General features: G+C 31.4%; 1 protein-coding gene across 2 annotated transcripts in view; it reads right to left on the bottom strand.

Annotated features, from left to right (window-relative positions):
• The window catches only part of RB1CC1 (RB1 inducible coiled-coil 1), a 68,684-nt gene that overhangs the window by 15,477 nt on the left and 38,074 nt on the right, over positions 1–15,133 (bottom strand). For both annotated transcript variants that reach the window (XM_051970202.1, XM_051970203.1), the window contains exons 8-16: positions 14,737–14,907; positions 13,400–13,584; positions 12,945–13,131; positions 12,748–12,829; positions 11,941–12,002; positions 11,126–11,229; positions 10,568–10,694; positions 8,575–10,475; positions 3,258–3,423 (exon numbers count right to left, since the gene is read on the bottom strand). In XM_051970202.1, coding sequence (XP_051826162.1) covers positions 3,258–3,423; positions 8,575–10,475; positions 10,568–10,694; positions 11,126–11,229; positions 11,941–12,002; positions 12,748–12,829; positions 12,945–13,131; positions 13,400–13,584; positions 14,737–14,907 — 2,985 coding nt within the window. The remainder of the gene's footprint in view (positions 1–3,257; positions 3,424–8,574; positions 10,476–10,567; positions 10,695–11,125; positions 11,230–11,940; positions 12,003–12,747; positions 12,830–12,944; positions 13,132–13,399; positions 13,585–14,736; positions 14,908–15,133) is intronic.

Below are 15,133 nucleotides of genomic sequence, written 5' to 3'. Positions count from 1 at the left end.
TCAAACTAAAACAGCGAAGCATAAGAGCAATTTAAAGAAAGCCTAGAAAGAACAAAATCATCTGTAGGGTGCTTTCAGAATGATAATAGAAAGACAACAAAAAGAAAGAAAAAGGAAAAGATTTGCAAGATTTAATTTTTCTACCATCAAGTATAATCATAGGAAATAAAAATGGCAAAAAGGGGAAGAAAAAAAGAAAAAAGCAATTGGATTGGCCCCGATTTATACAGATAAAATTCATACTGCAGGTGACAAAATCGTGAGGATGTAAAGGGATTAAGTCACATGTTATCTTGAAAGGAAGATACCACAGCATCGTTAAAAAAAAAAAAAAAAAAAGCCACCCCTCCTTATTACTAAGAAAAAGCAAATAAGACATCAATAACTACCAAGCTACGTGCTTTACTTTATCAGGTATACAAAAATCTTACAAAACTCAACTACACATGAATTAAATACATCTTTAGTAATGGTATTAATAGAAAACAAACTGGCTTTCTTAAGCAATAATCTACAAGAGTACATATCTTTGCCAATTTGCAACTGAAAGATGTAGAGGCTCCAAGATGCTTATGATTATGAAAAAAAGGTGAAAATGAAAAAAATCTAAGAAAAGGCTTTCTTCCAATAAAGTATATTCTATTCATATATATTAAAATCATTCAAGATTCATTGCTAAGATCTAACAACAGAAATGACAGCATTTAATAGCTCTCTGGTCATATAAATAAAGGCATAAAAAAGGGAAATGTGCTTCCCCAGGATTTTCATCATTGTGAATAAAGAAGGGTATATAATGCAAGAATCCAAACTGTGTTTATAGTGATTAAGCTACTCCAGATAGTTTGGTTTGCATATAATAGTGCATTGGTGCCATAATGCCTAGAAATATTGTAGAATGTCCTAATCAACATAAAAAAATCAGGTGTACAAAGAATATTTATTGTAGATCAGTATATATCTAGGATATATTTAATAGATGACCAAATTGGGCCTAAGGTTTAACAGATGAGGAATAGTGAGCTGAATTGCTTTCAGGAAACTCAAAGCTTCTCCTAGAAAGAAAGGTACACTTTAATAACATTCTACGAAAGTATGCCTGAAAGACATGGAACATCATTTTTAAATAGGACAGGGAATGAGTATTTAGGAGGACAATGAAAATGCACATCGTAGATGTAAGCAGGTAGTAAAGGAGAAATAAATGCAAGAAATAATGAATTAAATAGTAAGGGAAAGAAATGACAAATATACAGTTCAAAATGATCCACAAAAATGCAACGAAGGCCTCCAACAAGGGTGGACTCCAACTCCTATGGGCAAACTCATGCAACATCATGGAAAAGCAATACAAAGAATGAACAAGCACTGATGGGTTTCCTGGAAGAATTAGAAAACTGATGACATTTTGATCTAATTGAGAATTTTCTTAATTGGTAATTAATATCAAATAAAAATGGTAAATTTCTTTTGAAATTTGCTAAAGCTGTGAAAATTATGATACAAATGTGAGTGCTCTATTTCAATGACAAAAATCAGACTTTTTTCCAATAGGCTATGTCTCTTCTTATATAAGTATAAAAGATTTGATGTGGTACGAAATGGTGAAAGACTAAAGCACTTAGCACAGTGCCTGGCACACAATAAGCTCTATATAAATGTTAGTTATTATTGTTATTAAAAAGACTACTGCATTATGTTGATTCAGACATTAGTCAATACACAGTGCTTTAATTCCTCAGAAAAGTTTGGGAAGCTAAGAAGGTTAAATGTTTTACAGACTGAGGAATCTAAGGAACAAAGAAATAAGTGACAGACAAACTGGAAAGCTAGGAAAGGGGAACACTGTTTTTGTCCTCACTTCTCATAGTAGCGGCAACTTTTGGTACATGTCACTGTTGCACAATAAGTCATATTTATAGGACCTGAAATTAGATCAACAAGGTGAAAGTCCAGTGTATTTTCGAGGATAGTAAAGAACAGTTATCCCTTCCCCATTGCAGTTTCAATAAACTGCAAGTAAATAATAAATGAAAAATTTGCAGAAGCCATAGACAATATGCAAAAGCCAGCAAATGACACAGGAAAAGTTTAGAAACTCAGAAATACATAATATACATATGATATCATACATGAACCCAAATTTTATAAAATGGTACTAAAAATATGCCATAAAAAAAAAAAATCCAGACTTCTCTAGTGTGAAGGAAAGGCCAAAATATTTACATGGATTTTTCAGATGAAAGGGGCTTACCTACCCCCAACAACTGCAATATAAAAGGTGTAACTATAGTTATCTGTAAAGTAGAACACCACTCTACCTTTACTTCATTATCTGCTCCCCCATCCCCCTTTTATCCCCCAATACTAGTAAAAAGCAGTAGAAAAAAAAATTTTTTCTTTTAAATTGAAACAATTGGGGTTAAGTGACTAGCCCAGAGTTCCACAGCTAGGAAGTGTTGTGTCTGAGATCACATTTGAACTCAGGTCCTCCTGACTTCAGGCCTGGTGCTCTATCCACTATGCCACCTAGCTTCCCCAAAGTAATAGAAATTTAAAAGAAAAGTTGCCAACTAATTTAGAATTTCAAAATTGGCTGGGCCTTAAGAAATTAATTAGTTAAAACTCATCTTTTAAAAACTCAAGAGTTTAAATAAGTTGTTGAATTGCATAACTCCTGTCCAAAGTTTTTAATAATCAGCAATTATCTATTAAGAATTACTATGTGAGGAGCAGCTAAGTGGAGCAGTGAATAAAGAATCAGCCCTGAATTCAGGAAGACCAGAGTTCAAATCTGGCCTCAGACACTTAATACGTCCTAGCTGTGTGACTCTGGGCAAGTCACTTAACCCCAATTGCTTGAGCAAAAAAATAATAATATGTACTAGTAACTGTGTTAAATGGGGGGATACATGTATAAAGAATGAAACATTCCATACTCAAAATGTGACATTTCCAGGAAAATCATAAGAACTTCGCAATACATAGAATGTTTAATAAGGGGGTGTACTTAAGAGGGTCATGAATTAAAATCCATTTTTTTGGGTGGATCTTTCAAGAACTTCCTGTATCACTGGCCCAACATGGTCTAAAGATTTCCCCAGTTAGACCTCCTGAATATTATAATTAGACCTCCTGAATATTATAACCATTGCTATTTTCTGGTAATAGTGAGAACATAGGCTACGTAGACAAATAAGACTAAGAAGTCCCGATGCTGTTTACCCTTTGTAAATTCACAAGAAAAGAAAATTTACCTGTTGTTCTGCAATCAAAGATGTTCTAACATTTTGCATTTCTTCATTCTTTCTTTTTTCTTGTTCTTCAAGTTGTTCTAAAAACTTGGCCTTTTCTTCCTGAAGTTTTTCTTGAAGTTCAGCAACTAAACTTGATGAATCTTCACTGGTATGCTCAATGGGAGGACTTAAGTGAATATAATATTGAGAACAAGCTATTAAATTATTGAAATTCCTTTTTAAATACCAAATGATCTTAATGTAGTTTAGCAACTAAACAAGAAGGACGATATATTTTTCCCCTCAAACATAGTAATGCCTAAGTTAAAATATAATTATCTGAAGTTTGGCTTCCTATGTTTCAGAAAAAGCAACTGCAAGCATGTAGTATGAGTAATACAATATCACTGTAGCTAGCTAAGAGACCGTAGCTTGTGGCAATATTTAACTCACAGAAAAAAGGACAAAAAAATTTTAAGTTACCTTCAATCCTGAAATATGGTTTCTAGAACATGCTTAGCTAGAAATTATTCAGTCTATGCCTTAAAACTTCCTGTGAAAGTGAACTCACTATCTCACAAGGTAATCATTCCAATTTTAGAAAACTCTACTGATAAGAACTTACTTTTTGCCAATCAATATCTGCCTATCTTTCCACTTCTACCTATTGGTGCTAAGAGTTCTATCCTATTGATCAAGCCAAACAGAAAAACTGTGATCTCCCTGATAATCATATTAATCCAAGAAAATGCCATCAATAATAAGTGATAACTCCATGATCAAATTTTACTACATCTTCCTGAAACAAGAGAAGTTTCCCATTTTTATTATCTATTTTCAATACACTACCATTACTATTTTACTAAGGGAGAAATAAGTTTTTAAAGTGATTTACAAATATTTCATTTTGTCCTCATAAAAACACTGGGAGATAAGTGCCATTGTTCTAATTTTATAGAACAAACTAATGCAAAATTCTCTTGCTTGAAGATCCTCCATCAATTTGATGCTGATGTGGTTTGCCTATGACCAGGTCCAACAACTCACATGAAAATGGATCAAGTTCATGAATTAAGTATGTGCAAATGGCTTTTGAAATGTATAGAAAGCCTAATGTTAATTTTTTAAAAAATCTGTTCTTCTAAGAAACAAAACACAAAAAAATCACCTACTTGTTCTTAAGTATTTTTGTACTAATACATAATACCTAGTAGAAGCTAAGAAGCATGTATGCAAGACATAAACAGTACCTTTACATAATTCAGATTCTTAATACTTATGTAAGATTTTTTTTCCTTGAGCATTTCATTTTAGAGAGTGGGGATGACCTAGTAATATTTCTAAGCAGGGAAAAATACTAATGACAGCACTTAAAAGTCAATGTTGTATTGTAAAATCTCTATGGCTACTGTTGCTAGCTATACTTCTTCTCCCTATTGGCAATCTAAGTAATAAATGAAAAATCAGAAAATGGCTTTTGCTGAAACACTGGAATAGCAGAATAGAACAGTGGAAGTGGCAGATGGTTTTAGGTTCATTTAACCATATGTAAATCAGAGTTTCTTCATCTATAAGACGGCCATAATACTCCACATGGTTGTAGGGAGGAAATTATCTCAAAAGACTACATGAAATGGGAACCCTTATTTTTAGACATCAACTATGTAAAATTCTAAGATCTTAATAAGATCTTTGTCATAACCTACCTCCATTTCTGTGTTCATTCTTTAAAATTTACAAATAAAATAATATGCAAATGGAAATATAACTCTATTATATATTTACTATGTGCCTGGTTAATTAAACACTGGGGATACAAAAAATGAAAAAAAAAAAAGGTAATTCTTACTCAGTCTAATTGGGGAGACAATTTATACATATAAAAAAATCTAAATAAACTCAAGATGCCCAAAAGGATGATAACATTAAAAAGGATCATAAAAGATTTCTTGTAAAAGGTATGATTTTAGTTGTACTTGAAGGAAGCCAGGAAGAAGAAAGAGCTTCTAGGCACGAGAGTTGGGAAACAAAGCATCTTGTTTGATGAACAATCAATGTGACTGGAATTACAGAAAAGATTGAGGAAAAGTATTAGAAGACTGGGAAGGCAGAGGTCTAGTCCAGGTTGAAAAGGGCTTTGAATTTCAAAGGACTGCTTGAGCTTGGAGGTGACAGGGAGCCACTACAGTTTATTTAGCAGGGAGAGAGTAACATGATCAGATGTATACTTTGGGATGGTAACTGTGATAGTTGAGTAGAGAATGGGTTGGAGTGGTAAAGGACTTTGAAAAGGTAGTTCAACCAGCAAGATACTGCAATAGTCTAGGAATGGAGTGATGGAAGCCCTATACTAGGGCAATGGCAATGTCAGAGGAAAAAAGCATTGTTACAATGACAAAACTGACAGACCTTAACAACAATTCTGGTCATGCTGAATTTAAAATAGCTACAGTGTATCTAGTTTGAGATGTCCAATAGGCAGTTATAGATTCAATAATAGAGGTCAGCAGAAAGGTTGGGGTTAGATAAAAGAATCATCAGCACAGTGATAATTGAATCCATGGAAGCTAGCTAATACAATCACCAAGTAGAATAAAATAAAAACAGAAGATAGGAGGATCCAGAATGCAGTCCTGGTAAAATGTAGACAAGGTGGCAATAGATTGGATATAGAATGAGAAAGTGCAAGGAGTCCAGGATGGTACCTAAGCTGTGAGCCCAGGGAACTGAAAAGATAGATATCCTGATGATACCAGTAATAGGAAAGTTAGGAAGAAGATAGGATTTTGGGGGGAAAGAGTTTTTTTTTAATTTTTGTAATACCTACAGTACAATTCTTCACATTTTAAACATGCAGTTAAGCATCATTCATAAAACATCAAAAATATAGAAGGCAAACAAATGGTAAACTATGCTATGACCAAACTGTTTAGACTTCTAGATGAATTGTAAATGTTATCATAAACTTAAAACTGTTTAAGTAAAATTTAAAATAAAACCCAAGAAATTGCAAGTGTAAAATAAAGGAGACATCCTTTTTTTTGGAAAAGTAATTTTACTAAGGGAGAAAGAAGTTTTTAAAGTGATTTACAAATATTTCATTTTATCTTATTCTTGAAAATCCTCTTTATCATCACTTTATAATCACATAACTTAATCACAACTGACCTGCAAAAATAAATAAGTAAATGAAAGCGAGAAAAACCTCACTATCTTCTTTCAAAATTCAAACTGCCCAGGATCAAAATCAATAGCTAGATAAAACTTTGAAGGGCATCTAATTCAAACCATTAGTTTTAAAGATGAGCAAAGTGAGACTTCCTCAGGATTAAGTGAACTGACCAAGTTTATATAAGTAGTAACAGCTAGAAGGTTTAATTAACTCAAGTCCAAATTTTCAATTTCAAAGGATCTTTTTTTTTTAAAACCTAAGCTTTTATGATAATCTTAAATTTCCCTAAATAATATGGTCTAAAATTCATTTTTGAAAGCTGCTGATACAAATATACATTGTTTCAATCTTAGTTATAATTTTTAAATCAATTCTATACACATGGGCATCTAAACTGAAAGAAGCACATTTTTCAGGAATGTGAAATTTCTACATATAAAATGTTCTTTCCCTATTAACTTTCAGTTAAAAATTTTTTTTTTTCCCCTTTTGGTAACTAATTAGGTTTCAGCCTACAATAAAATTACAACAGCCTTTAAATCACGACTTCATAAAAAAATGGATTTTGATTTATTAGTAACACTCAAAACAGAAATAGTAATTTTTATGATTGACACAGTATCAAAAGGTACAAATTTTAAAATATGCATGCTTTTATGAACAAGGCATACTAGACTGAAAAGTCCCCTCTTTTTTCCCCCTAATCACTTCCGCAATGTTTAAAAACATGATTATGTTATTTTGATTGTTCAGACCTTATTTTCTAGTACCAGAAGGAAAATTTTGGTATTTATAAACAGATTAAATTTGGCTGAAATGCGATTAAAGAAAATGCAGTAATAAGTAAATGCATATGGAACAATACTAGCCATACACAATGGCAAATATACATTCTTTTAAACACAACTTTGAAGACATGAGAAGCTGCTCAGCCACTATCATATATTATAGTTCCTCTATAAACGATTTATTATTTCTATTAAGTACAAACATCTATATATTGTACACAAATAATAGTGAAAATCAAGTATAAATTTTCATATACATTTCTTATAGCTATAACTGATAGCATAATTATGTCATGACTATTATATGATAATATTTCAAGGTAAAGTTCCAAAGTAAAGGCAAAGCTTGCCTAACATCATTAACAGGTTCCATAAAAATATATTATTAGGTAAAACAACATTAGAAGACATAGCAGGTTCCATGGAAACATAGTTGCAAATATAAAGGTGACCATAGGACTTTAAGTTATAAAGAGGTATGACTAGAACAATCTGTGATTTTATTGCAGAATGATACTGGCTAAGGCAATAGTTTTCAGGTCTTTTGAGAATAAATGAGCCACCAGTTTTTGGCAGTTTTAACTTGCACAGGTAAAGTCCTTGTAATCTAACCACCAAAAATTCTCTCTTTATACTATAATTAGGCTAAGTCCTAAAACTCTAAAATAATACATCTGATGCTATAACTCAGGGATAGACACAGCTGTGAAATACAGAGTTCACAACTGAAACAAAAAGCGAAAATTTTTAACAAAAAGAGCCTCACAGCAAAGATTCAACAGATTATATAATAAATGTTAGGCAAAGCTCTTTGAAAACTTTAAAGAACTATATAAATATTATTATTATTGATTTGCTACATAAAGCTTGTGAACTGACTGATCACTGCAGTAAACTTCCTAAATAGTCATTGCATTTTTGCTCACAATTATAAAGTCCTTTAATGACGACTAGGCAGCAATAAATATATGCACAGTTAAAACACAGATTTTGATCTATACAACCAAATGATTCTTCCCAACATTTTCCTCAAAGCAAACTGAGAAGAAAATTCTGGAAAATTACAATATAAAACTTCTCAGAAATGCTTACCTTTAAAAACTACATTTATGAAAATTAAAATATTTCAAAACTTGTGATTTCAATCATATACATGTATACAAAAAGTCCATTTCATTTAGTCTATTTAATCTATTATACAGCGTATGATTTAAAATATCAGCCCAAATACAATTTTTAATAATGTTAAAACCCACACATTCAATTTTACAATTAACATATTTAGGGCACATGATTACATAAAAAAAAATTATATAAGAGGTGAAATACAAATCTATTATTTTCAATTATAAATACTTTCAGGCAATTGAATTCTTACCTTTTGGTTATTTGACTCTCAAGATGTTTAATTTTTTCCAATAGTTCTTTTTCAACAGCATCTCTCTGTAACTCAAATTCTTTAAGGGCAACTTGAACAGCGTCCTCTTTTTCACAATTAAGCTTCTGAATGAGTTGTTCTTTGTCTTGTTCTTGACTCATAATTATTTTCTCTTTGTCTTCTTCAAGTTTGTGGATGATAGCTTCATATTTTTCTTGTTGTTGGGTCATTCTTTCATTGTTTTGCTTTTCAAGAATACTCAATTGCAACTCTAACTTACTCTGCAATTCCACTATTTGTTCTTTCAATTTAGTTTCAATTTCAAAAGCTTGCTGATGTAAAGATGTTACCTTATTTAATTCAGTTCTCAGCAAATTTGATTCCTCTTCATGTCTACCGACTAACTCTGAAATGCACTGATCTTTTTCAACAGTCATTAAAGTTTTCAGCTCTGCTAAACCTATTTGGTAGTCCTCATTATTATCTAGAATCTTCTGGTTTAATTTACTTATCTCTGATTTCAAATTTTCTGTTTCTTTTTCAATGAGGATTTTTAAAGTTTCTTGCTGTTGGGCTTTGTTTTCTTCTAATAATATTTTCATTTCATCAGTTTCTGCTTCTTTCAAAGCAAGCTCAACTTCTAACTTGCACCTCAGGTCAGACAAATCAGAAACTTTAACTTTTAAATCCTGCAACTGTTGTTCCTTTTCTTGGACAACTATTGCATGGGATTCTTGTATCTGATCAAGCCTTTGTTGATTTTCCTTTTTTAATTTCTCTAAAGAAACCTTGTGGTCATTCAAAACTTTTTCAAATTCCTGTGTGTGCTTGTCTTGAAGAGTATCTTCTAGTTCTTTCAGGTGACTCTGTTCCAAACTCTGAAGTTCTGCCCTAAGGAGATGTAGTCTTTCTTCATTCTCAACATGGAGCTTTTTTAAGTCTTCCAACACAATTTCTCGTGACTGCTTCAGTTCTTTAATTTCAAAATTTTGGTTCTTCATTGCATGCTCCATCTCTAACAGTTTCTGATCTTTTTCATTCTGCAGGCAAAGAACAGCTTCTTTTTCATTCTTAACCAAAGCAAACTCATTATCTTTATTTTGTAAAACTTCTTCAAGACCTACTAAATCTCCTTTTAATTTTTTAATCTTTTTTTCATTTTCTTCACTATCACTTATTAATGCATTGAGTTTAGCTTCATACTCATTTTTTAAAGACTGCAATTCTTTCTGATGTTTTTCTTTTAGTGTTATTTCCAGAGAACATTTTACTTTTTCAATGATATTTCGTATTTCTACAGCTGTACATTTTAAAGAATTAGAGAAATCACATTGTTCTTTCTGCACAAGTGTTCTGAAGTGACAGAGATCTTCTTTTATGTTTTGTAAACTGAACTGTGATTCTTGGGCAACAGCTCTACATTTTTCCATTTGAATATTTAGAGAAGAATGGTCTCCTGCATCTTCTTTGCCACATATGTTTGTATCCTGCATGCGTCTGCTGTCTATTGCATTGATGACTGAAGAATAGAGTGATTCTACCATCATTTCTGGACTTTGTGGATCACTTATGGGATTAGGAGATGTAAGATTTTCTTCTATTACAAACTCATTCACTGCTGACATAAAATCAGATTCAGGGCTTTCAGCTAAAGAGTCTAAATCTAAAGATTCTTGATGAAGGGTTTGTTCAGTATTTGGGTGAGGAATTGTCTCAAAATCAAATGTATGAGCATCAATGCTATCTGGAGACAATTCTTCTAATGGACATACTGGAGGACACGGGGGATCCTGAATAGTAAGTGGAGGAGGAGTTCTAGGTGAGGTAGTAGTTGTAATTCCTGTTGTACTTTCCATCCTTGGGGTAGTAACTGATTGTGGGGATGTCTGACTCATGGAAGCCTTGAAGTAAAAAAAGGAAAAGAAAAGCAGAATTGGATTAAAAAGCATAGCCTTAATGTTTACCTACAAATATACAAATGAAAAAACCCTACCTTTTGTTCACTCAGTAGATCTGTAATGGTCTGTGACATTTCATCCAAACTTTGTGCTGCTTTCACTAAATTATGTAGCGCGAGTACATGCTGGTGTAGAGGTTCAAAATCACAAAGTAATGGAACCCTGGGTGGAAAAAGATTTTTTTTTGAATTCCTGATAATATTATGACATAATTACAATGAAATAATTTTTTAAAAATTGATAAATTAGATAATTAAAACTTTTTTTTGATGTATCAGTATTAAAACATACCTAAGCCAAGTGCTTATCTCCTGAGCTTAAAAGGTCTTTAAGGACAGACTACTGGTTCAATAATTCCCTTCATTTCTTGGAGAATTGACTTACTCCTTCACCTACACATGGTCCTTAACATTCCTCCAGTGAAATTCACTGGATTCTACTTTAAAAAAAAAAAAAAAAAAGACACCGATCTAGCTTTTCCTTTTCCTACAATATCTTCTAAAATATTTCACTAACTAGAACCCGACACTCAGTATCATAATGTAAACAAATGAAGATCACATCAAAAATTAAGTAGAGCAATGCCGTTTTACCTGAGTAATGGTTGTACTTCTGAAGGACAGAAAGACTGCAGAAACTTCAAATCAGTTAAAGAAATGTCTGGAAGTTCACCATCAAACTTACGAGGCTTTCGAGTCTGAAGATAAGAAATTTACATAAAAATGAAATAGGTTACAGAATAAAGATAACAGAATTAAAAGGCAGAAATAAATAAACATGATAGGTTTCAATGGGATCAAATTAAGTTGTCAGACACTAAATCTTGGGATTGAAGAGTTCAATTTTCTGTTAATTCTAAATAGAAATTGCTAAGATTCATTGAGTCTCAGCTAATTTTGATCTTATATTATAATATTTTTAAAAGGCCGTATCAATGGTATATGATGACAAAAGATTATGAAGTATTTGTCTATCAACAAATTGACACTATTAGAGGCTATAGAAAACGTATATTTTCTCAATTTTTCTTGTTTAACTTATTTTTATACTGTATATATACTCCTAAATTGTTTTATATGTGTGTCACACATACGCACACACACATATACACATACACTATGTATATGGATGTATGCACACACACACATATACATAATATGCTCTCAAAAAAAAGTATTCAGGGTATGCAATTTCCTTAATTTTCTAAAAGACCAAAAGATTACCCTAAATGAAAAAACTTTCATCTCTGAGCACAAAGTTCATTTTGTTTATGGGACTATTTTAAAAGTTGCCACATAATTTTACTGACAGTTTCCACATCAGGTCCTTTCCAAATACCTAATATTTTCAAAAATGTAGTTGATTTAAAACATAAAATTTAATAATATTTAAGAAAATGCATACATACACAAAAAGAAGGAGGCCAGGAGTCAAGTCCCCTAAACAGACGATTTCTTAAAAAAGATTTCCCTGTATGAAGAGAATAACAATATGATTACAAGAGAATGAATAAAAAAAGGCAAAATATATATATTTTAATAATTCCTCCCTTTGGAAATCTATATACATCTGTTAAGCCTTCAAAAAACATGCTTTAATAGATTTCACTGATAACTATATTTAAGAATTTTTTTAAAAAATCAAACTCTAATGTATTAAATTATCTGTGTGAACACTGCCCTCTCTCTTTTAACATTAACTCCCTGAAGTTAGGGATGGTTTTTTATATTTTCTTTCTTTTTACCCAGATCCATAATGGCTTATATGTTGTTAGTGCTTAAAGAATAAATAGTTTTGTGAATTAGACCTCTACAACTGTCTACCGAGAGGATACTTTTTGGCAATCTTATGTACTGATGAAGGATATGACCTTCCTAAATACCCTTCTCATAATTATCATTTTAAAGAGTGCACCTAGTCCTGTTGCGTAAAAATAACATTAATAGAAAAGTTACAACTTTTAAAAGGAACTTCAAAGGAATATTTATTTGAATAAATTCATAGACAAAATCATGTATGCTAAAAGAAATCAATTATAAAACTTTGTAAATGACCATTTTCCGCAATATTTTCCAGTAACAAAAGTTTCAAAAGTTCTATATGAAGCAAACCAAATATTAACCCCTTATTTTGTAAACCTTGTGCATATGAAACATTTTGTGAACCTATATAACAGTATTTAAATAAAACACAAAAGCTACAAAAGAATACTTACTAAACAATTTTCCAAAAGATTCCCTTTTTGACTTTTCAGCTTCATATAAATGTTTTCCATCATTGATTAAAGCACCAGCCCACTAATTAAAAAAAAAAAAAGACACATTAATGTAGCCTATCAATTCCTCAAGTCCCATATATGCGTGTGCAAGCAAGCGCACACACACAAATATTTATGTCTTCTAACCTGCTTACCTCCCTGTAGTGTTTTATGAACATTTTTCTTCTTACAACTTCAACAACAGCTAAGCAGTACATCTGTGGTACTGTACTAAGAGCTTCTACAATCTTGACTCGTTCTAGCAGCTCTGTTACAAGGCGAAGCAAAGCTTGTAGCTTCTCTCCTTCTTTGTCAGCATGAAGCATAACAAAGCAACACCACCTATGGATAAATAGTAAATGTAAGCAGATGATAGGTTAAAAAGCCATATACTATCTACTATCCAGAAATACTTTCTCATTAAATTTACAAACAAATATTTAAAAATTCAGTACCAAGAAAACCCAACTTCATTTGTATTCTAGGTTAATCAATCACTTTATATGACAATATATTACTGATAGAAATATTTTTGTCAAGAAGTTTTAGATTAAACTCATGTTGAATAAAATAAAATTTTGTAATTATAAATACACTAGAAATCACTTACTTCAATCTGACTTGTAGATTATTTGCAAGTTCTTGTTTGGCAGTGGTACATTTCTGTTTAATATCCAACAGTTTTCTATGATTATTCAACATAATCATCAACTGATTTGCATGACTCAGGCACAAATCAGGTAGCACAGAAGTATCTTTCAAGTTTTCAGCTCTCTTCTGATTAGCTAAAAATCCCTTTAAAAATAAAATGTTTCATTTATATGTCCACATATTAAAATTAAAAGTTTAATAAAAACAGTGAACAAATACTCAAAATTTCAAAACAAAAATCTAAAATGAGTTATCTACATTTTAAGAATATATACATTCCAATTAAAATACTTATTGGAATAGAATTTGATTTTAATTTATCAAGTACTCATTAAGATTTATATTTATCAGATTCTGTTGTTAGGTGCTGAAAGTGAAAACACAAACCAATCCCTACCCTCAAAGGAGTTTATATTCTCCTGCATTCATGAATTGATGTGGATCTTTTTGTTCAAATTCAAGACTCTCATATCCTTATTAGAAAATCTGATCTTATTTTTGACTCTACCAATGCAGCATCTTTCATAATTAATTATTAATTGCATATAACATATAAATCATATCACATTACAAATATATGCAGTGCTAACTATAAATAATCAACTTTTATAATTTTAGAGAGCCGACTTGCCCAGACTTACACTATTTCTAAGTGAAAGGAGTAAGTCAAGAGACAAGGATTTACTAACAACCCAAGGCCCATTCCATATCCACCATGCCAGTTTATATCAGTCTGGCAATGTCCTTTCTAAAAAGTGATTCCCAGAACTCAAAATAATAAAATAGGACTGCATTTAAAGTATGATCAATCACATCCAAACCCCCCCACCCCCCGGTTTTTAATATTTTCTAAAGGCTTAATTTCAAAGAAAATTGGCAACAATACAAAAGAATGACTGATCACCTTCAAGTTAAATAGATTTCCATTATAAATCTAATCATGAAACTCTAATAAGTAATATTAAAACCCTTTATAGGTTACCAAAACCTATCCTAGCTTTCTTCAACAAATATATCCACTGGTTAATATGAATATCCTCATTTGCAATTAGTTTCTAAATCATTATTTTTATACTGATCTTATATTTACATTACATCTTTAATTCATTATTAAAAGGATTCAATAACATAATCACATATATCTATAGATATATAGATATATATATATATATATACACACACACACACACATATACACACACACACACACACACATATATATAATGTTTTTTGATGATGGAGAATGGATGCTATACAGAACAATTCTAAGTTTTCTTTTAAGAGGAGCTTAATTACCTGAGCAAGTTCTTTTTGTTCATTTACCAATCGGCTGCAGCTAGCTATCATCTGGTCCAGTGCATAAAGCCTGTCTTCAAGTCCTTTAATGGCTTTCATGTTCTGATTATCCAGTTTGGCAACAGTTTGTCGACACTCTACCAAAAAGGGCTGAATGAATCTTGGATCAAGCTAAAAGACAAGGGCAAAGAAATACTTCAATGACTTTCTGAAGTATTTTTTAAGGAAGTAATTCACATGCATTCCTATACTATTAAAAAAAAAACCCAAGATTTAAATTAATTTTGAACTTAAATAGAAAATGAGGACATAATGAACATTTCCATGACCATATTAGAACATAAGAACATTCAATATAAAACAGTAAATTTCTATTCACAAAAACCTATGTTATAAA

The sequence above is a fragment of the Antechinus flavipes genome, chromosome 1 (genome assembly GCF_016432865.1).
Source record: "Antechinus flavipes isolate AdamAnt ecotype Samford, QLD, Australia chromosome 1, AdamAnt_v2, whole genome shotgun sequence".
NCBI lineage: Eukaryota > Metazoa > Chordata > Mammalia > Dasyuromorphia > Dasyuridae > Antechinus > Antechinus flavipes.
This window is presented reverse-complemented; position numbering and strand designations above follow the sequence as displayed.